This window comes from Thunnus albacares, chromosome 21, assembly GCF_914725855.1.
Source record: "Thunnus albacares chromosome 21, fThuAlb1.1, whole genome shotgun sequence".
Lineage (NCBI taxonomy): Eukaryota > Metazoa > Chordata > Actinopteri > Scombriformes > Scombridae > Thunnus > Thunnus albacares.
Window position 1 is genome coordinate 8,540,585 of NC_058126.1, and position 25,637 is coordinate 8,566,221.

The following is a 25,637-nucleotide window of genomic DNA, read 5'->3' on the forward strand; positions in this document are numbered from 1 at the left end:
TATAGTAACCAGCTCTGTAAAGACCTATGGTTATCCCAGTGTAAATATATAGTCTGTGTGGATTCAGAAAGGAATTTAACATGTATCCAGAATATTAAGTCAACTGTCAACACCAAGCAACTGCTTTTGTCCAGAGTCTTTACTTGTAGATATCCAATGACCTGTATGACTGCTATTCATAGAAACATCCCAGCATGTGTGGTTAGACCATGCTCTTCTTTCACTTGGCCTATATCCTCAGAATAAAGAAGAGATTATGTGGCATAGCTTCTGATTGGTGAAGTGTGAATTTGATGAAAGGCACACCTGTGATGACTTGAATATTAATGAGGTATATATAATGGAAAATCACATGTTGGGACTGTGGCTGCTTCCATTCTGTGTCCTGCTGTTAGAGAATAAGCTGCGATTGTTCTGTTTCAGTGCTGTTTTCTGAAATAATTTACAAATCTTCTGCACTGTAAAAGCTCTTGTTCAACAATAGGCTACATCTTTATTCTGCTGTTGTTACTGAGGCGCAGTCTCGGGCCTGTCTTTGGTTTATCTTTTTTTAAATATCCACATCTCCCTCCCTGGCCTGCGGTCTCTTTAAATCCAAATCCACTGGACGAGAGCTGCGCGTCCTCAGAAAGTTGTCTGGCCGCTGTGATTGCCCGCACTCAGCCTGATAAACAGCTGCTTACCATTTAGGGCACTTCACAAAGTTTTCTCTAAACTTCTCGAATCGGGATTTTTTTTTTGTGTGTGTGTACAACGCTGTGTGTCTGAGGATGTTCAGATATAGCCAGTCTGCACCGCTGGAAGCTGAAGTCTGGATTCTAGGTTTGCGTAATGCTGAGGCGTCCTCTGTTCAACATCTGGATTAACTATTTGGAGTCAGAGCTAGCGGCCCAACACAAAACTCTGACTGTCTAGTCTATCTTTATGGAAAAGACTGCCTTTTACTCTGGACTTTAACTCCTTTTGTTAACCCGAGTTTTGCGCATAGATTATGTATTCTTTAAAATGGGTGCGAACAATGGAAAACAGTATGGAAGCGAGGGTAAGTGCTGCAATTACAGCTTTAAAACGCCTTTTATTTCAATTACGCTTCAAAGAGGGAGTTTTCTCCACTGCTGTAACGTTAGTTAGTAAAAAGATGCTAGCATGTCACCGTTTGTTCCTTCTTCATGTCCAACTAAACTAAATATTCAAGGCAATGCGCAGTTTCTTGTGTCTTTAGCTTCCTTGAGTTTGTCCCCAGACATAAGTTAGCTAGCTTAAAACTAGCACTATTCCCTCTATATCTTTATTTTTCACACAATAAGTGTTTTCACTGTTTCTGTAGAGTTAAACCTATCCCATACCCCCATTCAAAAAACGCCCAGTTGAGTAGAATATGTGCTGATATGGTGCTGATACGTTTTGACTTTATATTACCTACTTTTTTATACCTTTTTAATGATGTGCAACGTTCATATTCATCCCTCAGGAAAGAGAGAGACATCTGGTGGTCATGTTTTAAACATTTTTATATTCTTAATGAACTGTTTCTAACTGTATGCAGCATGAAGTTGGAGCCCACTGCAGCCATTTCTCTAGATTTTTTTTTATCCAGGAAATTAACTCCTCAAGCTCTTATTGTCCAGTTTAAAAGCATGTGTGTGTTATAATACAGTTGCATGAACAAGAGCTTGCACAGGTAAGTTATTATTTGACATGCAAGACTTAAGGCTCTAAGAGTTGAAATTAGTAGCAGAGATTTTAACTCTGTACAGTCATTTTTAACGCTACAAATAATCACCTCACATCATCAGTCAACAACACATGACTCGGCAGGGCAGCAAGTTCATCAGACAACACCAAGTAGCCTAATTTATGCCATATATTTTGTACTGAAAGTGGGTCTCTTAATGTTTAGTGGAGGCGGGTCTGAAGACATGAGTGTCTGGGCATGTGGGCACTTAGTCATTCTTATCTTGATAAGAGCCAATTCCAGAGATTTTTTTTGTTCACAGGCCCTTCACCTATTGTTGTTTGATGTGGTAGCCATTTTGTGCATTATCGGTCAACGCCATATGATCCCTGTGTCAGTGAAAATGTGTATTCGACGCCTTGAAAATACACTAAATGGCTATGATGATGAAAAGGCTGAGGCTTGCGCAGATATACCTAACAGTAAAGACAACTGATTCCTAATTTAGTTTTTAATTTTGAGTTTAATAAGTGATCTGCTGCAGCTGATAAATGTTGGATGTTGTCATCGGGCGGAGCAAAAGAAGCAGGTATCTCAAGGGAGAAGTTAATTAAATAGCAGAATTGACTCGCCCTTAATAACACCACATAAATCAGATCTATAATGTGCTGATATTAAACAAACAGACAAAAAACAAAAGAAGGTCATCAGTAATGTGGAGATGGTGGCCAGCCAAGCAAGGTATTCACTGTCCATCTCACTCAGCTCGCAGATAAATTCAGGAAAATTGTTTCACCCAACTGGAATGCAGTTTAAATCCACTGCAAAGACGACATGAAACTTTCTTCTTTGCAGTATTACGATAACCAAAATCCAAGACTCTCAAAACACAATATTGATAAAAATCTCCAACCGTAGCATTAATGATCCTGGAATGTCAGTTCAACAGGCAGAGAGTCAGACTCACCTTCGCTTCATAATCTAAGGCCTAATCTTTCAACATTACTTATTCAGAAAAAAAAAAAAGGAAAAAAAAAAAAAAAAAAAAAAACCTGTGGCCTGACTCTTGCAAACACATTATTTCTGTCTCCAGAGCAGAAATGTTTGTATAAATAACATTCCAGTGTGATCTCTTCCTAAGTCAATAACTGCAGAGAAAAGATTGGAACTCATGATGTTAAAAATAACATGTGGACCAGCTCCACCTAGGAGCATTCAGGAATCCAGCCTGCGAAGGTATATGAGCAGATTCTATCACAGGTTTGACTCAGTTCAACTTGTCCCTGGGTTGAATTGCAACAAATTTATGTTTCTTTACTCTTCAGGTGGAAAAAAAAAACATGATATAGGCTATGTAGATTGCACACATGTCTGTCATAGCATTAGATTTACTTATAGTGAACACCTGGCATGGTCGCACCTCATTGCTTTTTGTTGATGTGACATCATCACATGTTAACTGGATGATGTCTACGTTTTCCCGATTAAAACATTCACCCTTATAATACAGCTTGAGACATTTTCAAGCACACCTATTGCAAGAAACTAATGCTGCTACTAATGATTATTTCCTCGATTGCACGATTATTCATGTGGTTTGTAAATTGGTAAGTTAGTAAATTGTGAAAAATGTCCATCCCAAGTTCCCAGAGCCCATTATTACTCCTTAAAATGTCTTGTTTAGTTTGACCACAGTCCAAAACCTGAAGATAATCATTATATATCATAGAGAAGTATGAAAATAAGAAAATATTCACATTTGGGAAGCTGGAAGCTGTGATATTTTTCCACTTTTGCTCAAAACATGCTTAAATGACTATTAAAGTTTTCTGCCAATCGACTGATTGATGAATCAAACTGATGGTTGCAGCTCTATAAGAAACATAAAGTTAAGTGCATTAATTTGCTTTTGCTGATAAAAAAAAAATCACTTTTTATGTGAGAATTGTTTGTCATCGGATGAGTTTTTCAAGGGATCCGTTTTCAGTATCAGTGGATAGTTTTCACAAGAAGATGTGAGCTAGTGTTCACCATTCCACCTCAGTGTTAACACTCTTGTACATGGTATTTATTCACAATATAAAATCTTTATAGTATTTATCATCATCTCAGTATTGTCTTAAGACCAGTGTCTTACTCACAGTTGCAGTATTCAGCAGTCCGTCTGTCCACATCTGTTTTCAAGTGTGACTCCGCAATTAATTACACACTGGTCACAACTATGCAGCAGCCTTCCACCAACACATTATATAAGCATAAGTCAGGAAGCAGGAGCTTTTCTGAAAGTTGTTTTTCCACAAAAGACAGAAAACAATTGGCCTTGCACAGATCCACATGCTTCAACCCAACAGCCCCGCAGAGAAATGCCTGTAATATTCAAATATATTTTTTGCTTGTGTTGACGCAGCCTTATGTTGATTCCTGCTCTGCTTCCATATTAGAAAAAGTAGCTTCTCGCGTTGACGTCTACAAGCTCCTCATGAATATCTGAGTCACTTCAGAGCCGTGGCAGATGTGCCTGCTCGGTGATGTCACCGCGAAAATGTCATTCATACTCATATGAGCTGCATTGCTTTTGAAATAACTGTATACCTTTTGTGATCACGTGTAGTTCTTGCGGCTGAGTTTGGAGACACAGGTTGCATTTTTTGGCACGTACTCCCCCCCCCCTCCCCCTCCTCCCGACCCCCCTTTTTGCACAAGCTTTCGTATTTACAACTTATTTCGGGAACTGTCTAGTCTGTTTAGGTGGTTGCACTTGATGTGCATGTGGGTGTGACTGTTTGAGAGTACCTCTTCTGCCTGTCGTGCTGGGTGAAAGGCACATACTTAGTCTCAGGAAAGCCACAAAGCTGCATTTATGATCTGACAGAGGAATGAAATGCCATAAACAACCCCTCCGCAGGCAGCCTGCAGTCACCATGGCAGACAAGCCTGTCGTACTCCGGCAGCAGAGAATACCTCTTTGAAATTTAGCACTCTTATGTGACCGTGCAGAACACCTAAATCCGATAATACAAGCATATAGCTCATAAATAAAAGCCGTAAATTCATGTAAACTTCATAGAGGAGCACTTTCATGTGGCAGTCACACAGACAGTACGGCCTAAAAAGTATGCTGCTAATGATACATATAATCATACATTAGAGTGATTGCTTGTATCTTGCGCAGGAGGGTTTCTCATCCTCCGTGGAAGTGAAGGCTGAAGGGGATTTTTTTTTTGGGGAGACTTTATTCTTCTTCCAAATATCAAAAAACGGACACATACTCAAACAAACCAGCGGACTTTGTTGCACGTGCCAAGGCTAACCTTTCATCTAAAACCGAGGAACATAAAAGTCATGAAAGCAGAGAGCGATGGGCTTTTTATTTCCTTACACTTCATACCTCCTTACCGCATTACATTCATCAGGAAAAAAAGCGTATTTCCACTTTATCTCTGACAGACTCTTCAGGAATCGAGCGTATAAGTAGTTTTCTCAAAGGCACGTTTTCGATTCGACAAAAGGAAAAACATTAAGAGAATTCAGTCAACGTTATATATGTGACGTTTAAGTGATAAAACATGACTCATAGATGCAGTTTGTCATCTTAAAGTTGCCAAACTGTGTCATAGCACTTCTGTTTTTCTTCCCGTTCCCCCCGCAGGTAAAGGGAGCTCAAGCATCTCCTCTGACATAAGTTCGAGCACAGATCACACACCAACTAAAGCTCCAAAGAATGTGGCTACCACCGAAGGTAAGGCATCTGGTGCTCATTAACCAAACTCCCCTCCCTTCTTCTTCTTCTCCTCCTCCTCCTCCTCCTCCTCCCACCCTTCTTCCCTCCTCATCCACTTTCTGTACTGCCTATTTTTGGAGAGAAACCTGTGTGTTCCTGGGATAACCCTAAATTGAAAACAAACTCACAGCTCCCATCAGAAACCAAAGGCATTTCTCGGGCTTTGTTTTAGAAGAAGAAGAAGAAGAAGAAAAAAAAAAAAAAAAACACTCTTGGCTTCTCATTGTGGAAGAATGCTTATCTAAACTGTGGTCGTATCAGGCTCAAAACGTTGCCAGGGAGGGGAGGTGCATGTGCTTTAGAGAGAGAGAGAGAGAGAGAGAGAGAAAGAGAGAGAGAGGAGGGATTTTTTGCTGGACATAGAGAAGGTGTGGGGAGTGAAAATGGGGAAAGAGGGCTTCACCTTCTGCTCAGACGCCGTAGTTACTCCTCTCCATGCAGCTCTCTGGCTCCCTCTCTCCTCTCCTCGCCTCCTGCCTGCCCAGGCAATCTTCCAACCCTGGCAGAGTGTAAGCGTAGGGAACCGCTCCTCTTTGTAAGGAGTGTACAGTATGTGTTACAAATGTAAACTGTATGCTCATTGTAGTGGATTCAGAAATACTTTGCAGCTGACAGATGCCTTTTGAATCCTCCTGTCAGCAGCTGTCTTGAATGTGGATTTGCCTGATACGTTTTTAACAATCTGTCTGTCAAAGCGGCAGTTTTTTTTTTCTTCTTTATTTCGACTTAACAGAACGAACTACAAAAGTCAAGTCTTCTCTTTAAAGAGTCGCCTCTCGGTGTCGAAGCTCTGAAGCACTGCGATGCCAGGAGCTGTATCCTCACAAATTGTCCTCTCTAGAAATTTGTATGAAAAATTGCAGACCACATCATCTCAACCAGACTCTTTTTTTAAATTTATTAATTTATTTTTACAATAGAATTGCTTACCAAGCAAAGTCATGACCAAAAATCCCATTGTTGTAATAATTTTCCCATGCTCAAAAAACATCATAGCCGTTTTCAGATTTATTTATCTTGTCTTTAGCATACAAACCTCTGACTCTTTGTAGGATATCACTGTGAGGATATATTCTACATCTAAACCTCATTAATTACATTTTTTGATCACTTGAGAGCAGTGCGTTTAGCTGAAAACACAACGCTTGGTCACCAACTCCTGAGGGAAATATCTTCAGCTGCTAAATGTTCCATTATGTCCACCAGCTAGTTGCTAACTTTATCTGTCCGCTGTTTGGTGTTGGGCAGGTAGCACACTGTTGTTTTTTAAGGCGCCACATCTGGAAACATTTAGCTGATGAGAGTGTCGGGAATGAACGAAAACAGTAAAGTTGTGGGCAGTAAAACCAAAACAATTAGCTGCAAGACGCTAAAACGCTCAATAGAGCTGAGGTGGAAGGGTGCTAATTCACTGCCTCTTTCACATTATACATTGATCCATTCTTAATGTAAAACTATTGATTAGTGTAACTTTAAACTGGAATTAACTGATTTTTGGCCTCTTGGAGACACAACATTGACTTATCATCACTTTTTAAGTTGATATGTTGAACTTGTTAGCAAAAGGTTGCTTATGTACACATCCAGCAGTTGCGGAACAACATTATCATTCATTTGGAGTTATATATCTGGCAACCTGATGAATGTAAGTCCAATATTCTACTCTCTTTTTCTCCTGAGGGAAATATCTGGCTGTTTAGCTACTAAATACTCCACTATGTTCACCAGCTAGTTGCTAACTGTGTCTGTTTGCCATTTGGTGCTGAGCAGGTAGTGTACAGCGGGTTTTTAGAGCTTTTCATAGGAATAATACGCTATGAGAGCAGCGAGAGTGAACCAAAACTAGTAAAGTTGCAGCTGAACAGCTAAACAACGAGCTGATACTCAGTATAAAGCTCTGTAAAGCTGCAAAGAGCTGCAGAGTCGAGTAATAATTCACTACGAGCAACGCCCCTCGCATTACACATCGTCATTTGATACGTATTATGAAAAATATAGATTATAGCCGCATTAGGCTGACTGATTTTCATTAGCTTTATAGGACCTTTTAATTATGTTTTGGCTAATGTCTACTAGCAATAAAAAGGTATAACATAACAAGCGTGTTTCACATTGGTTGACAGGCTTTGGGAGCAACATCCAATAGATAGGACATGTTCCAAAAAGGAAAAAAGAATGAGTCAGACGATGAGAAAACCTGAAAACTCAGCGCTCAGTGAAGTAATCAGTGAGTCATTGATTCTGACCAAAAACCTTGTCAAAGTCCCCCACGGATACATTGTGGTCTCTTTGTATTGTTGCTGTCGCTTTGTGCCGCTGTCACCCTGTCTTTCTCAGAGCGGACCAGTGACTCATGGACTGCTTTGCACGCTCACACACATATACTCACCCAGTTCCTCTCATGCATTGTCATCACCAATCTTAAATTTGCTCTGGCATGATGAATGTAGTATTCTTGTGGTTTCGAGCCGGCCACAAGAAAACAAATACCAGCTACAGCCTGTGTTTGTAACTGTCAATCAGCTGTAGATTTCAAGGTGTTTCTCAGAGAAGAAAAGCGTCGGGCGAGCTCCTCACGAGACGTCGGATGTTCTTTCGGTTTCACGCAAGATGTGTGTCAATTAGTTTGTTTTAGGGAGGTTAATTCACTGATTAACCTCACTAAATATAGAGCAGGCTGTACCTTCCTCCTGTAAGTGTGCATTGAGACAAGGCAGATTACTGTTACACATTCAACTTTGCTGGAAATGCTGACTCACTAGGATCTGTCCATTGAAGAGCTGCTGGAAGTGCACCCAGAGTATTTTGGGGAAATTGATAATTGTCCTGAATGTGTCTACTTGGAGAACAACCTGTGCAGATAGGAATATATAGAGTATAGACCATGGCCAGTGGCTTCCCCACCATAATTTCCCTCCTGTGTTATGACTGAAATTGTTATTTTGTTCTCCATGCTAAGTGGGAGTAATTACATGGTCTGGAACCGCCACGGCCACAGTCAAATCCCCCCTCCTTAAAAAGACACACACACACACACACGCGGACCCACGTTCACATACTCACATACACACACACACACAGGCAGATCACACGGTCCTTGCCCACCTAGTCCTGTGGTCCACTAAACTAATCAGGAAGCAGTCTGGGCTGTTTCCCCACCGCACACTGGGAGTATTCATATTATACAGTGTCCACATGCTGTAGTGATGTCGCTGTTGCATTAATGTAGTTAGTAAGTTTGAGGTAACATGTGCACAGTTTCAAACAAACTGTGAAACTGTCATGGCTGCAGACTGCAACGCTTTTCACAAGGATTGTCTAGCTTACTGGGAAGACCGAGCGGTGCACACTTGGGCTAACGTTAGCTATTTTAGCTAAATTGTGCTAACTGGGCAGGTATTGCAATCAAGTAACATTAAACTTACTGAAATATTGCCAAGGAGATCAGCAGGTGGACCAACTGTCAATCACAGCTGTCACTCAACATCCACCTAGCAGACATGAAATCTTACTAATAGAGCAATAATTTCCAGCACATTTATTAAATGGCCCGAATTTAGCGATTGAGACTCATTGAAAGAAATGATTGACTAGAGTATTTCTGGAGAGAAGTTGATGCTTTTTGAATAGGAATCAGTTGGAGCGATCGTCTCGGTCGGTCGCGTCGCACTTTACTTCCACATTGGCTTCAGCCTCAAGCTGTGGTAGTTTGCCGCTTGCTTGAAAGCCAGAAAACCATAATACTGAATTATCATCCAACCCTAATATCCGTATTGAGACGGAAAGTAGGCCATTGCCTGTCTTCCTCTACTGGCCCAACATGTATTCCTACTAAATCAACATTAGGAAGTTGCACTCATTCTCCTCCCGAAAACAAACTAAGTTGGGCAGTCATCTGGCAAGTTTTTGCGACGTGTCTCTGTTTTCATTTATTATTTAGACAGGCTTGCGGTGGCCTGACCCAGTTGAGTTGCTTATTAGCTGCAGACTGAGAGGCACAGTCCTGAACAGTAAATCCTTCCTGTGGGATGAAATTCAGTATCTCCCAGCAGGGGTTAAACTGTGACCCCGTCTGGGCCTCAAGGGTTTGCTTTGGCACACTGGAACTCAGGGTACCTTAGGAATGTGGCTCAGGCATGGCAGGAGCTAAACCGACAACACCCTGACATGTTCGGCCTCTTGAATACCATTTTGATACTGCTATATCAGCCGGAGCCGGTGCCAAGTTTTAACCACTGATGTAACGCAGGCTCACAGGGGCGTTGATCATGACAAAGCAGACTTGCTTCGGGGTGAGCCCCTTCACACGTTTATAACGGCACCAGGAAGGTGACTGAGACACAGTGAACGGTGGGAACAATGAACGTGCCGACTTCCTCTCTGTCTGCCAAGGACCAAAGTAACAAGTGATAACAGCGACAGGGAAAAGCTTACTCCATCCTTCCACAACACTTCCAACATCGTAGTAAGAGATCACACTGTAAACATTTAGACTCTACTTCTTCACAAATCTCTGTTTCCTGCATACAATCATTACAGCTGTACTATGCAAGTAGTTAATGTCTGGACCGGACTGCACAATATCAGGCCAAAAAACGGGGAATGTAAATAAGCATCAGGCAAGTCGATTTGTTCATTTTATCACAGTGGAATCCGACCGATTCCGCATGTAAGATGCATGAAAGAAAGATGAGCATATTAGATTTTTCTTTGCCTTCTCACATAAAACATCTGCTGTGTGACACTCACCAATATGAGCACAAGTGGTCATCAGCGCACAGATGTAAACATAGCAAAGTCAAGGAGGAGGTTTTCCTGTCTGATTACCTTTGCATGCCATGCATGTCATGAAAGAATGCAAGCTGTGAATGATCGAGGTTAAACATGTACTCTTGATGTGTCTCTTGGTCAAATCATTGCACAGATTTAAAGCACCATGATGGAGTAATCAGACATAAATTATGTTATTAAGGCACTCTGTTGTGAAATCAGTACATCAATACAATCAATACAAGATAACAATTAACTTCCTTGCTGCTTTGATCCAAATATAGAGTTTGCGTCCTAGACCTAGGCTTTGTGACAATAAATTTTTTTAGATCCAGCAAGGTTTTAAATGGTTTATTTAGCTTGAGGAGTGCAGTGTTTCAAAGTGCACAAGTCTGTTTTGTTGGGTGTGGTTGGAAGTGCGCTGTAACCGTCCCCGACAATGACATCACAGAGTCCTGGTGTGCAATCGTGCATCGCTCAGGCAAGGTGGAATGTTAAACCACTCGAGATCAGTAAAAACAAGATTTTCAGCGGGTGTTACTCTTTAAAAACGCAGCGGTTTTATAAACTCGTAAAGGAACATTTAACTTCGTTTATCTGAAAAATTTCAAATCACCAAATTTGGGGATACGGTGTTTTCATTGGACGGCTATGCTATGGTAATAGCATAAAGATGGGAGGAGTCATGCAGCAAGAGCCCCCGTCTGGACTCCAACCAGGAACGTTACAGTTATGCACACCCTCGACTCTGCTGCTGTTTTTTTTATTCTTTATTTATTTATTTTTTTTTTGAACTTTCTGGTGAAGTGGAAGCATGTAACTTTAAGTGACAGGATGACATGAATTCCTTGAAACATGTTCTGCAATGTCAAGTTGTATTTTAAAACATCAGTTTTCTTCAGACTTCATCACAACTTCACTTTTTAGATACATTAACTTTTTCCCCTCAGCCAAGTGTAAAAAGATTGTTATATTTTGGCTGTTTTTTTGTCTCAAAAGACATGTCATGTTGTTTAACCTGATCCTTTTCCTTTTTTTTTCACAGGCTCTAATATAATAATATTAGAGCAATAAACAATGAAATATTGATCAGTCTCGGTTCACAGTACTCCCACATTGCTGTTCTTCACTGTGCAGTCTAAACAGCTCGGCTCAGAAAACTCCTGTCTCCAACATGTTAATATTTTTGCCCTCCCAAGGGCAACAAATATATCACACTTCATCTGTAAACCAACTCCACGCACTGATGACCCATTTCGTCGTGTTTACTTAACCAGATATATAGTGTTTCATTGTTGATTTTTGCCGTGCCAAATGTGAAAGAGGCTGCAGCGAGGTGTTTGTGTGTGTCGCTGCCGTCGGGACATTTTCACTGCTGAGAAAAGATTTAAGTTGTTATCCTCCACTTAAGTTGTAAATGTAACTTTTATCATTCATCTGCAGTCATTACTTCAGTATATCTTCTAAGTCAAATAACGCCGGGCAAACTTCAAGCTGTTGTGGAAAATTTATCTTTTTGAAGTCTCGGTTAAACTTTGTCCTGCAGCTCTACAGCTGCGTTGGAAGTTCTCAAACAGGCAGAGAAGTTTGTTTAGATGAGGAAGCATCTGTTACTGAAGGAAAATGTTTGACAGGTGATCGACTGTTGACTATGTTTGGTTACCTATGAAGGATTAGAGGGAATGCTCTTGTAGACTGCTGTCACTTTTTCCCCATTTCGACTTACACAAAGCAGCACACTGCAACTATTTTAACTTTTTTTTTTTTTTTTTCAACAAGTCTACAGCAATTGTAATGAGAAATATCAGTGGTTTTCTTCCAAACCTCATTGGAAATTGGAAAGTAGTCTTTGTAAAGAGAACACAGAGAGGAAAAGAATGCCAACGCTATTTTCCCCCAGATTTTCTCCATCAGCTGTCCTCGCTCCTCCCCCTTCCTTTCTACCGTTCCTAGAGCCAGGAAATCTGAGCAAAAAAGCACAGAATAAGGCGGTGAAAGAAAAAAGAAAACAAGTGAAAGCAGTTTATCGGAGGAGGAGGAGGAGGAGGAGGAGGAGGGGAAGGAAAAGGCAGTTCAGTGAGCAGAGTGCACCATCTCATAACTCTTCTCTGATTACGGCTCGGTCTTCTCGTTCTCTCGTCTCGGGGAGGAAGCGCTGGCCCTGTTGTTTTGAATGCGTTTGCCATTTTCTTCAACAGGGTCACATTTTTCAATTCTACTACAGGAGCATGTTTGACAGGAGTTGGGAAAGACGCCACCTGGCCCAAAACACATGCTCGCTTCCTGTAAGATTTTTGGCTCACGAGTAATGTTTTTACTGTGATTCACCTGGGTGTTTGGGCTTTTATGTGGCAATATGACCACAGTTGTGGACCAGCTAAACTGACACGGTGGACTCCCCCCTCCCCTACTTTGATTCTGTGGTTTGTTTCATTACGTAAGCTGGGAAGTGTCAGTTGTGGCTGAGGATGCAATGCTACAAAAATGAGAGGAAAATTTCTCTCTAGACAGAGTTCTTCAAGGGGTCTTGGTTGTATAAACTGTGTTTTATAGAATTGTGTGTTTTAAAGAACCACCAGAACAAGTGAAGAACAGTTTTGTGGCTCAGTCATATAGAGCGAGTTAGAGTTGACTTCAGCCGCAGTAGAAGGAGGAAACATTTGTCGTGGTTGTCAAAGCTTTCGCCTTATTTGATAACTCAGGTTTAAACTTACCACATCCAAAACCATCGTCTTGGGTTTGCAATCACAGCATCTGAAAATTTTAGTGACTCAGCCTTTCTTAAAATTTGTTACAGGAAGAATGTTGAAAATATAAACTCACTGGGTGGTATGCAGATGTAAATTAATAAAGACAGGCCTACGTGATTTATTCTGACAAATTTTGGGAAATATACACTTTCTACTGCAGAGTTAGATGGGATGCATACCACTCTCATGTCTGTATGCTCAATCTTTAGCTAGCATGCACATTCATTAGCATAAAGACTGCAGTAGGGGTCCAAAGTTTAAAAAAAATTCCCCAAATTCCTCTCTAAATTTGACTAGTTAACACATGTCTGGTTTGTTTAATCCACAGACAAACAAAAATGTAACAAGTTTACAGCCATGCAAGTGGCTCTGTGAGGCTGAACTAAGCTCAGCACACATCTTAGTTAACCGTGTTAGCATGCTAACATTAGCAAATGGAACACGAAATTCAGCTGGGGATGATGGGAATCTCATTACTTTTGCAGATATTCAATCATAAACCAATGTATTGGATCAATTAAACGTTTGATCTGATGATTTTGAAGCTGGAGGAAAATTTGAGGGATCACTTACAGTTCATCCTGGAGGGAAAAATGAATGTCTGTACAAAGTATCATAACAGTCCATCCAACAGTTGTTGAGATATTTCAGTCTGGACCAGTGCTGGACCGACCGACCGACTGCCAGGCCAACATGGCTAAAAACAACAAGTTTTGGTTTTACAGGGAGATTCATGGGAGAGTTATTTCTTGGCTGTTTCTCGCTGTTTCCCCCAGCCTCCAGTCTTTTATGCTAAGCTAATCGTGGCTAAGGTAACCATGTCCAGGCTGTAACTTCATATTTATGGACAGACATGAGATGGATAGCAATCCTCTCAGCTAACTTAGCAAGAAAGGAAATGAATGTATTTCCCAAAATGTCAAACCCTTCATTTAAACTAGAAACAATCAAAGATTTCTTTGTCAGAATAAGTCATGCTTTAAACCTTTTTAACCCCACCTGACGTCTTTTTCCACCTGAAAAGCTGCTAAGAAAATTGCCATCTGGTGAGTTTGTATTTCCAGCTCCTGCCCAGACATATTGACATTAAAATGTCCAGGTTTCTTGAGGTGACTATTAGGACTGTGGCATGCACTATGGCATTCAATCTACATATAAATATTATTATATGCAGTGTGAGACCAATCACAACCATGCACAGTGCTGCAAAAAGCTCAGTTTAACTGATCAACTGAAGTTTTATGAAGGACCTTTTTTAGTTTGAGAGTTGAGAGTTTTATTCTCTTCTACCCTGTGAGACAAAATAACCTCTTAATGCAGTTAAAGTGAACCCTTTTTTGTCAGGAGTTTTTAACCGCAAAAGTTCCAGCACTTCCCTTGTTCTGTTGCTTCGACCACATGAGATCATTACATTTGCTCCTCATCACAACCAAATCAACCGTTTGGGCCAGCACTCGCTTTTCCATTCCTGTCTGATGTGCAGTTTCTCCGTGCTGTGTGAAGCCAACGTTGCCCTCCTCAGTCATTTAACATGACTGTCACTCCACACTCTAACCCTTCTCACACACAACTGCCAGAAAGGATAAACTGTACAGAAAGACATCTCATGCACACGATTCTCTGTTTCTTCATTTTTTGACGTCCCTGCTTTAACAACCTGTAGAAAGAGAAAAAAAAAAAAAAATGACGTCAGCTTGAATGTCAGTGATTTGCCAAAGGCCGGATCGGTCTTGCATGATGCTAAATTGCTTTTGGAGTCTGGACTGTCATCTCTGTTCTGGAAAATGTGCGCTGTGATAAATAGACAAACACAAAAGCTCATTTGTGAAAGAGTGAGTTTAAATTTGGCTTTTTTTTGAGATAGCTGAACGTCTGCCGTCCCCCTTCGACCGTGGATTTATAAAGTGACAAGGGCAAGAGTGTGGAACGGCTTTAAGAGGCTGAAAACTCCCTCTGAGGAAATTAGACGTGTTGTGGGGAAAGCGTGGCGCATTTATAGCCAAAATCTGGTGCTGCACAAGCTTCAGAAATGAATCTTGAGACTGAGTGAGTGTGAGAATAGCTGCAGTCTAGAAGTTGAGGAGTTATGGGGGTTGTGCAGAGCTGAGGAGTCTGTTTCCTGTCCAAGTGTGCACATTGTAAAGGAACCAGCAGGCCCTATTGTCTTTCAGGTTGTCCAGTGACGTAAGACCTTCCTGTAGTGAAGGCTTTGCTGATAGCCCAGCCGCCACACTGTACGGTAATATCAACTTCCATGTATTCAATAAAAACCCAAGACAGACCCAGATGTTTTTTATCCCAGGAGTTCTCTCTCTCAGTCGGATGTTTCCCTTTTAAAAAACTGGAGCATGTAACCGTTTAGTGCTGATAAATCTGTTGCGTTTTCGATTCTCTTTCGGTCAAATCCCAGCTGCCAGGTTGTTTTTAATTAGCTGACACTCTCTTTTTTTTTTTTTTTTTTTTCTTGTATTGATTTGATTCCCTGACTTATGAGTAGAAAGCATCTCCTGATTCCCTCCCATGCACTACACCACACCCTGTCACGGTCTTGGCAGGGGAGGAGCACAGTGAACATGTCACCGGGCTAATGGCATTGAGGTAATGGATTGGTCTATTCTGCCAGATGCAGCAGTAATAATCCTGCTAGCTCCAGACAGGGTCTTAGCAGAACTTCACAGCACTGCAAGATCCTGAAAAGAATCCCTATAGCTTTAGTTTATGACCAGACTGCGCCAAAGTCAGGATTGACCCTGCCTGTGCACTTGTCTCTGTCTCTGGTAAAGTCTGCAGGCTCTTTTGCCAATTTATCTTCCCTCTTTCTTTTCCTCTTGCCCCTATTTTCTTTTTGAGGCCCTCAAATCTGTTTTTGTGCGTTACTTTAAAAAAAAAAAAAAAAAAAAAAAAAAAAAATTCATCAGGTTTTTGTCATTAAGGCGACATCATTCTGAACATCCAGCTGCACCTCTTCATCATGCAGGCATCTTGTCTTTTCAGTGATCACTCCGATTGATTTACATTAAACTTCTGGTATCAAAGCACGATCCAGATGTGTCTCAGAAGTAAGGCTAAGTTGATGTTAATGGAATCCTGCTGCGGCAGTGCTGCGGATCAGCATAGATTTGGTATTAGTGGCAAATGATTTCAGCCAAGTATGCCTTGCTGTGGCTATATGCGCATTCAAAATGCATGAGTTTCTCTTTCATTTCACCACTGCTCTGTTGTTCTTTGTCCAGGGTAAAGACCAGATGTTCCACTGTTTCTCCTCTGATTTCCCAAACCAAACTGAGTCTTCCACCATCTGCACTCAAAGCGCCTTCAAGAGAAGTTTAACAGCTGCATGGTATTTGTTCTGTTAATGATAGGTTTGCAAGTGATACAGAGATATAAAACACGACACCGCCGGTTAATTTATACAGATTTAAGCAGTAACTGAGAGTAACAGAACAGTTACAGTTCAGTCTTTCAGTAGACTTTGGAGCTGCGAATAAATGATCTGAACTTGTCAATAATTCACTAAAAACAACAGTAAATAATGACAAAACAATCCCAACTCATAGTCCGTTTACTAGCTTCTTCTTCTGGAGCTTTCAATCGTATCAGTGGATGGGGTTTGCTCAGTCGTCATGGAGATGAAAGCGTTGCCATGCAAGTTGAGTAACTGTTATGATTCTATGTATGTTACGGACTTCTCATCTGTGTTGGCTTAAAAGTTAAGCATGGATCTTGGAAATAGTTTGATCAAATAATTCCAACTTAAAGTCCACTTAATTGAGATGTGGTTAAAAACTCCAGAAAAAAAAGCTTATGAGTGGACCGCAACTTGAGATTTTTTTTGTCAGATGACAGTTTTGTATCCCAGCTGTCATGCTTGCCAACAGTGAAGTTGATAACTGATACAACTGGGAGTTTTTATTTGAATAAATTTGACTTTGTTGGGGTTGGACAATCTGACTAATAGAACTATTAGTTACAGTTTCATTTTTGAGAAAGTTGAATATTTGGGAGGTGCACTCTGTATGCAGGTTGCAGTCCTAGATTATATCCTAAAGATGGAGAGCAAAAATGTCAACCACTGCAGGCCTGACAATAAGCTTCCTGTACCTGATGAATTGAATTTCTTGGACATTTATGTAGCCAGTATCTGCATGGCTTTGAAACAGTGTGTTTGTCTTACTTTAGAGAAAGCACTGATTGCTTAATTGCTAAGAATATGTGCTGATTGAGAATATGAGAAAATGTGGGTTGAAAATGCATGGATTGTGTAGATAGCATTACATAAAATAGGCCTGCACACACACACACACACACACAAACAGAGGAAGCTTTTCACATACAAAAATCAGGATAAATTGATTTTTTATCTTAATGGTGACAAAGAAAATTAATTAAACTATACATTTCTTATAAGATATAACATTTTTTAAGAGAAAAAATGCTAAAATTCTCTGATTCCAGCTACTCAAATGTGAATATTTTCTTGTATTTTTAGTCCACTATGATTGTAAACTCTATATCCTTTAGTTATGGGGTGTTGGTCGGAACAAAAGAAGATATTTGAGGTTATCACCTTGGGCTTTGGGAAACAGTGATCATCATTTTCACCATTTTTATAGACCAAGAGACTAATCTAATTAAAAAATTGATAATAAAAATAATCATTAGTTGCAGCCCTAATGATTATGTGATTATTTAATGAACACATGCCTCACTCACTAGAAAACCCTAGATACAGAACATCTGCACATTCCTTAGAGAGACGAAGGTGCTATCTATCTGAAATCCAGCACAACCGAGAAGCTGCCTTCATTTAACTTTTCCCACCAGCTGTGGGAAAGTGTGTCTCGGAGAGAAAGGGGGTGGATGTAGTCTAATTAGCACCGTGTTTCTCCGGGATCGGAGCACTCTTCTGATCAGTAACACATGTAATTACGCAATTTGAACGTCAGTCCTAAGCCAGTGGCAGATGAGTTTGTCTCCTGCGTGCAGAGTCCGTCTCATTAGCTCGGACTTCTTTCATCCATCAAAACTAATGACTCAAGAAATGTGAAAAATCATTCATCAGTCATGATTTTGGCATTGTGTAGATCTTTGTGTTGTGATACCAAAGGACTGATCCCCTTTATAACCATAGATATTTAACACAATGTCATTAATATTCTTATTATTTACTGAAAACATTACATTTTTTGCACTCCATTGGACTAGATGCCAAAATATGCTGATTTCCACTTGTTTGTATAGCTCTGTGTGATTCCAGCTATGTTTGATAAATCCACAAACACTAGGTATTAACTCAGGAATTTTTGCAATATTTATAATGTGGTTGAATAAATAAAAAATCCCAGCACCACCACTGACATGACATATTTGGACAGGTGTGTGAAATTTGAAATAGATGAAGTGTTTATAATGACCTCAGACCATTAAATCTTTTGTATTAAGCTAAAAAAAAAAAAAAAGCATCATCATCAGAGAAAGTCATTTGAGAGCAACGCAGGCCAAGATAAGCTAGATGACCTCAAGGAAATAATCATACACATTTAACCTTGAACTAATCAGAAAGTAGACCACCCACAAGACGCTACAGATTTTTAATATGCAGCGCATTTTTAACAGTGACACTTCATTTTGTCCGAATTTGGATGCGAGTGAGAGTTTCAAGGCGCACAAGAGGGAGTTTTAAAGTAGCCGTGAGTTGGAGGACATTTTCCCGAGAGGACCGGTCTGTGGATGTCATCAGAGGCGGGCTGGGAGGCAGACTGAGCCGAGGTCTGGAATTCAGATCTGCAGGGACAGTAGTATGGGCGATGTCACTGCCCAGCTGTCTGTCCCAGCACACAAATCCACATGACAGGCAGGATGCTGTCCATTTGTCATGTAGATGCTGACATACTGTGTACAACCAGCTGACGATCAGTCTAGAAGCGTCTCTTACCCAGCATGGTTCAGTCATACATCAGTCTACATGACTGACTTTACAAATGTAGGGAATGGATGGCAAAAGTGTAGGTATACCTAACAATGTAAGGCAATTCAAACTATCACTATCAACACTGAAAACTAACACCTCAAAAATACCATATAGCTGACGAGCTCTGTGGTAGTTAAGTCTGCAACCACGCTAGCGCCTTTGTGAGGCTGTACTCAGGCTGATGTTAAGCAGGTATAATGTTTACCGTGTTCACAATCTCACCATCTTACTTTAGCGTGTTAGCGTGCTAATATTTGCTAATTAGCGCTAAACGCAAAGCACAGCTACACTCGAAATGCCAGTAAAGTTTCTGAGTTCAAAGGTTCCTAAAAAACATACTTTAGTGAAAACAGGCCAATCGGTGTCCATATTTTTAATTGTAAAAACTTAAATTTTGAGTAAAATATTTTTCTATTGATGGATCACTTTTGGTAATATGAAGTAGCTTGTAGTGAACTCACAGAGAATTATCACCCAACCTCGCAGTTGAGCTCTGCTGAGCATTTTAGCATCTTTTAGCTTATTGTTTTGGTCTCAAAGCTGCTACTTTACTTTTTTGGTTCACTCTAACTTCTCAGGCAGTGAGGGTTGTAATTAAAAAAAAAAAAGATAAATGACTGAAGACTGAGCTGAAGTTAGCAACTAGCTCGTGAATCTAGTGGAACATTTAGGAGCTAAGGAGCTGGATATTCCTTAGGAGTTGGTTGAGACTGAAACAGAGCTAACGAGGGTGAATATTGGACTCACATTCAGGAGATGGACAGAAACTCCACTCCAAATGAATGCTAATGTTGCTCTGTGACTGCTGGATGAGTAAATTAACAACTGTTTGCTAACACATTAGCCGTATCAGCATCATAAGATGATAATGTTGTATTTAAAATTTGGGCTACCGCACACAAGTGGCCATAAATCAATTAATACAGCTTTAACTTAAGAACAGTTTCAACACTCTATGTTTTGTGGAGAAAACACACTGAGGAAGAATGAAAAGAAGAGACACCTGAGACCCAGTCTCATCAGTAACTATCAGTGTCTCAAACATATAGCATGATAGCTATTTTTTTGGCCATAGTTGGACAGCTGTAAGTGACATCATACTTGTAACTTCTTGAAATGCTTTTAGTGATGACTATCAATCTGACTAAACTCAAGACTGGACAAGACGAATTAGAGAGGTGATGAGGAGACACTGATAGCATCAGAGGAAAGCACTCAGTGTCCCGGTGTGATGAGTCGACCCCAAGAATCAGATCCAACGCCCTGACCCGACGGAGGTGGAGGGCTGCACCATCTCACGCCACAGTGATGGGATCCAGTCACACAGCTGCGTCTTTAGACGTGGCAGCAATCAGCGCACATCTGTCAGGAGGGCCTCAGTGTTTACACAGGGCTAACCGTCCATTGTCAGCCCCAGCAGCAAACTCCTCAGCTGCTCGCTTTGAAGCTGCAGAGTTCATCTGATGAAGAGGCCCTATGACTGCTGCCCAAACGCCTGGAAGATAAATGTGACATATTTTTTCCCCCAAACATCTCAAAACATGATAACAAGATCCATGGAAACTCTTCTTCTCGATTGATGATAAAAGCTGGTGTGGTTATGGCACCATCATGATGAACCATGCACTTCCCAGCCTATTTCTTGACTTTTTGTCTATTTGTCTTATTCCCACAGATAACTGAAAACTATACTGTGACACTGAGTCATTTCTAGGACGGATAATGCAAGGAAATAATCTCCGTGATCTAAAACAGCAGTGGTAAAGGTCAGAGTGTGGTGTTAGTCCTTCAGAATAAAACACAACATTGATGAGTCATGCAGCAAGAAGAAAAGGAATTTATACCAACGTCCCCAATAACAGTGGCCTCAAAAGACCAAAGTGCAATGCAAGGCATGTTTTTTTAAAGGGACACTGCACCTATTTTACACTTTTCAAAAGTAAGGCTATGTAATACTCTGCCTTTGAAAGCAGCCGTGTAATGTCTTCTATGGTCCTGGAGGAGCTTTATCTTTTTTTTTTTTTTCTTTCCCAACTTTTTTTTCTCAGAACTATTAACATCAAGGAGGAGCTTTATGGAGTCAGAAAATAACCCTGATGAAGGGGTCACAGCTCTGGCTTAAAGAGTGCAAATTTGTAAAAGGAAGTCTGTGTTACAAACTGGGGACATGGAGTTTGAAAAATAGGGACATAAACCAGGCGGTGCGGGTCAAATGAAAAGATGTTAAATGTTGCATTATGGGAAATGTAGGATCCAGTGTTTTTGGAACTTGATCCAAGGATGGATTAAAGTCAGGATATATTGATCCCTGCTGCGTTGATTTTGACCAAATTTCCATAAAGTTTCTCCAAACTTTGTGGAGTTGCCCTTTAAGAAGCAAAGCTATTTTTTCCTTGCTTGGAAACTTTCGCCTTAATGGTCTTACTAACAGCATCAGCATTAGCTGTTCTCCCCCTTGTAAAACCAACAGATGACAACACAGTCACTGAATGCATTTAAGGCGTTTGCTTTAGTTGTTAAGAGTCATCCTGAGAAATGTAGGAAATTACTAGTTGAAGTAGAGGTGCGTGAGTCAGATTTAAGGAAAGTACAGCAAAACTTTATAGAATCCATTGCAAAATAATTCCTGGAATGTCCTGAACATCACAAACGAATGATATTAAACGCTGAGGGTGAAGTTTTCCTTTAATAGAAGTTTTCTCCACATTCAGAGTTGACCTCAGATAGTAACCCTGTCTGTCCCTCTCTTTTTTGTCTCCATTCTTTCTCCTATGTACCTGTCCTGTAACCCTCTTCACTCAGGTTTAGACTCCAGCACACGGACGCTGAGCACCCCCAGCCCTGGTCTTATCCTGCCATCCAAGTCCTCCTCTCTCTCCTCGCCTGCCCTCTCCAGCAATGGCCACGAGACCAACTCCTCCTCCTCCTCTTCCGCCCCTGCCGAGACAGTTGCCGTTGTCCACCCTCAGCCCGGCACCCACACGCGCTCCCGCCAGTCGAAAAGCCACCACCACGCCCCCATCGACCTCCTCCCGGACCACACTCTTTTGCAGATCTTCTCCCATCTCCCCACCAATCAGCTGTGCCGCTGCGCGCGGGTGTGTCGCCGCTGGTACAACCTAGCATGGGACCCGAGGCTGTGGAGCACCATCCGGCTAACGGGAGAGCTGCTTCACGCCGACCGCGCCATTAGAGTCCTGACCCACCGGCTGTGCCAAGACACCCCGAATGTGTGTCTGACCCTGGAGACGGTGGTGGTCAACGGCTGCAAGAGGCTCACTGACCGGGGGCTGCATGTGGTGGCTCAGTGCTGTCCTGAGCTGCGACATCTGGAGGTTGCTGGCTGTTATAACATCTCCAATGAGGCTGTGTTTGAGGTGGTGTCCCGCTGCCCCAACCTGGAACACCTGAACCTCTCAGGTAAATACCACAGTGTCATATTCTATGAAAATCAATCAAAGCTGCTTGATTACAGGCCAAGTACAGGCTTACTGGGTTTTATTAAGGAGTGGCTGTTACCCTTACATCACGCACAAGTGTGGATTTACCTCAAAGAATTCCTCTCCTCAGTCATTTCTTCTAAAGCTGCTAAAATCATTAGAGGAGCAGGAGAAGTTCTGCCAACCTTAAGCTCCCATGTGGGAGAAGAAAGGCTTTCTTTAGCTGAAAGCAGAACTTACCTCAACATGAGTAAGAGGAGCAGTCTGCTGCTTTCATTAAGGAAGTGACACATATAACATTGAGTTAGACAGGACTCTGGTGGCAGAGCAACAGTCTGCACCATTAGCACCAGGAAGTAAGCCCTTTGTTGTAAAAATAGCCTTTAAAAAATGTGTGGCTTTTATTTAGAAGGCTGAAAATAATGAAATCAGTTCAATTTTTCTAACTGTTAAGGACATTGGTCTTTGATTTCTTTCCCCTGAAAACTGACCACAGTTTTGGTTTTATTCAAGTTGTTTGCACTCAAACATTTTCATGCCTCTAGTTGCAGGCATAAAGCCAAATAGTTTTACTCTGGCGCCCTCAAGTGGCGAATCATAAGTGAGCTTAACCCCAAGAATGAGTCTTCAATGAAAAAAGAAAAAAAAAAAAACAGTATGTACTGAAGAAATAACTTCTGCCTCCTCTTCCTCCTCCAGGCTGCTCCAAGGTGACATGTATCAGCCTAACCCAAGAGGCCTCGCTCCAGCTGTCTCCTATGCATGGCCAGCAGATCTCCATTCACTACTTGGACATGACCGACTGCTTTTCCCTTGAGGATGAGGGCTTGCGAACTATCGCGGCCCACTGCCCTCGCCTGACTCACCTGTACTTGCGTCGCTGCACCAGACTGACTGATGAAGCCTTGCGCCACCTTGCTCTCCACTGCCCTTCAATAAGAGAGCTGAGTCTCAGTGACTGCCGCTTGGTGGGGGATTTCGGCCTGCGTGAAGTCGCCCGACTGGAGGGCTGCCTGCGCTACCTGAGCGTGGCCCACTGCACCCGCATCACAGATGTGGGTATGCGCTACGTGGCTCGCTACTGCCCGAGACTGCGCTACTTGAACGCGAGGGGTTGTGAGGGGCTGACAGATCACGGCCTGGGCCATTTGGCCAGGAGCTGCCCCAAACTCAAGTCTCTGGATGTGGGTAAATGCCCGCTGGTGTCGGACAGTGGTCTGGAGCAGCTGGCTATGTACTGCCAAGGCCTGAGGCGGGTGAGTCTCAGAGCGTGCGAGAGCGTAACAGGCAGAGGACTCAAAGCTCTGGCAGCCAACTGCTGCGAACTGCAGCTTCTCAACGTGCAGGACTGTGAGGTGTCGCCAGAGGCACTGCGGTTTGTCCGACGCCACTGCCGGCGCTGTGTCATCGAGCACACAAACCCCGCTTTCTATTGAAACTCTTGAGCTTTCGGACTGGTCCTCTGACAAGTGGATGTTCTAATATTCCTGCTATTGTGTTGGTAGCGGCTGATGTGTCAGAACTGGTTGAAAACTGGTGTGCAATACTGCCAGAATTTGTCTTTTTAAATACGCTTAGTGGCTGTTAATGCTGTCCTTTGAAAATACTTCCATAGAATGTATTTAACATATTTATCTGTAAAAAAAAAGGCAGAGAAGTACAGTATTTCAGTATATTACTTTTTTTTTTTGTCAACATCACAATTTGCAATGTAACAACATGCTACAACACTGAGCACTGGGTACAGTTGTGTTACCATTTAAAAGCATTGTAATATATTCTATTTTAAAGTTCATCATCACCTTAAGGCCCTGAAACATAATCATTATCTTACATTACTACATCTATTTATGAACAGCAAGTATCATCAGAATAAACCACTAAGAATGTAGCTACAAAGCAGCAAAAAAAAAGCAGATCTGGTGATTTAAAATATACTCAGTTTCACTTTCTTTATGTTGTGTGCATATGCACTTTATGCTATTGTACTGACAATCACTTCAACTGAGCTCAAAATGTCATCAATTTGTCATCTGAGGTTCTGTTAATTAAAGGTTACTATTACCGAGAGGACTTTTACTGCCAAAAAGAGACAAACAGGTATGGGATCATTGTTTGAAATAAACAAGAACACATTGCTGCTATAACTGTGCCAATAAATTTCTTCAAAATCCGCCTCCACAACTGTGAGTGTTTTACTCAACCCTTCATTACAGTCTTAAAGGATTTAAGTCTGCACATATTTTTGAGCTATTAAAGTAACTGGGGATATTTAGGAATACCGTATAATGGTTTGTAAAATGTTGTGTTCCTCTTTAAGGACTCAAGTGTGCGAGTTCAAAGGGCAGGATAGGAAAAGGTGCTTCCTGTTTTCACATCATTGGTCGAATAAAATCCGCCTGTAACCTAATACAGTGGTGAACGCACCCTTTGCCCTTTGGTTGTGCGTTATGCACAGGTTTTTTTGGGACAGAACTGAAAGACTGTTTATGTCTGTTTCGTGTAAGTTGTTACATTTTTAAAGCCTTCTAACAGAAGCAAGCATCTGTCAGCGATGGGAAAAGCTCTCCTCCACCTGTTCTTGATTGTTAGGCTCCTGCAGGGCTCCTTAGCTCAACCAGGCAAGTATATGACATAATCGCAACACTAAGCAATAGCAAATAGTGTTGTTAGAGGCAGCTGTGAGAAAGAATCTGTGCTTCTGTGTTTTAAGAGAGCTCTGGACCTGTAGTTTCTCTAAAGACCTATGCGAGGACATTACAGCACAGTGAGAGCCACGGAGCAGCAGGTGGAAGAGTATTAGGGCATCCCATTTGCCCGTCCACCCTTAGGGCACTTGCGCTTGGCTTCCCCCCAAGCAGCTGAGCCCTGGAAAGGGGTGAGGGATGCCACAGAAATGCCAAAAATGTGAGTAAATATTGGCTTTTTGAAGCCGCTGGAGTTTACTACATAGCGGGTGTATTTGGTGTGAATCATTTAATGTGATTACATTAAAAAAAAATGGACTGAAGTTGTTCCAGCTTGTAGGTAATTAGTTTGGCATATGATGCAAGATTAAAATCAGGAAGTAAACATGTTTGCTTGCAGAAAAGTAATTGGGCAAAATACCTGTATGTTGATGATTGCTGTTGGAAAGGAGGATGCATAAAGATTCCTGCAGGATGTATGAATTAACAAGAATCCAAGGCACTATCTACAGAAGTATATTCCCTCATCCTTTGCACACTACAGTATTTCCAGTGCACCCTCT

The 25,637-nt window shown here is 41.5% G+C and overlaps 1 protein-coding gene across 1 annotated transcript; it reads left to right on the forward strand.

The window, feature by feature from the left end:
- Nucleotides 1–594: 594 nt before the first annotated feature.
- On the forward strand, nt 595–24,563 carry si:dkey-192l18.9 (F-box/LRR-repeat protein 7). Its single transcript, XM_044340414.1, has 4 exons — nt 595–1,042; nt 5,325–5,414; nt 21,750–22,367; nt 23,087–24,563. The coding sequence occupies exons 1-4, from the start codon at nt 1,006–1,008 to the stop codon at nt 23,821–23,823; spliced, it is 1,482 nt and encodes a 493-aa protein (XP_044196349.1). The 5' UTR covers nt 595–1,005; the 3' UTR covers nt 23,824–24,563.
- The last annotated feature ends 1,074 nt before the right edge of the window (nt 24,564–25,637 follow it).

Excerpts from the sequence above, each read along its gene's own strand:
- si:dkey-192l18.9 (XM_044340414.1), top strand. The coding sequence starts at position 1,006 with ATGGGTGCGAACAATGGAAAACAGTATGGAAGCGAGG. Across the intron at positions 1,043-5,324 it reads AAAACAGTATGGAAGCGAGG|GTAAAGGGAGCTCAAGCATC; the intron begins GTAAGTGCTGCA and ends TTCCCCCCGCAG. Across the intron at positions 22,368-23,086 it reads GGAACACCTGAACCTCTCAG|GCTGCTCCAAGGTGACATGT; the intron begins GTAAATACCACA and ends TTCCTCCTCCAG.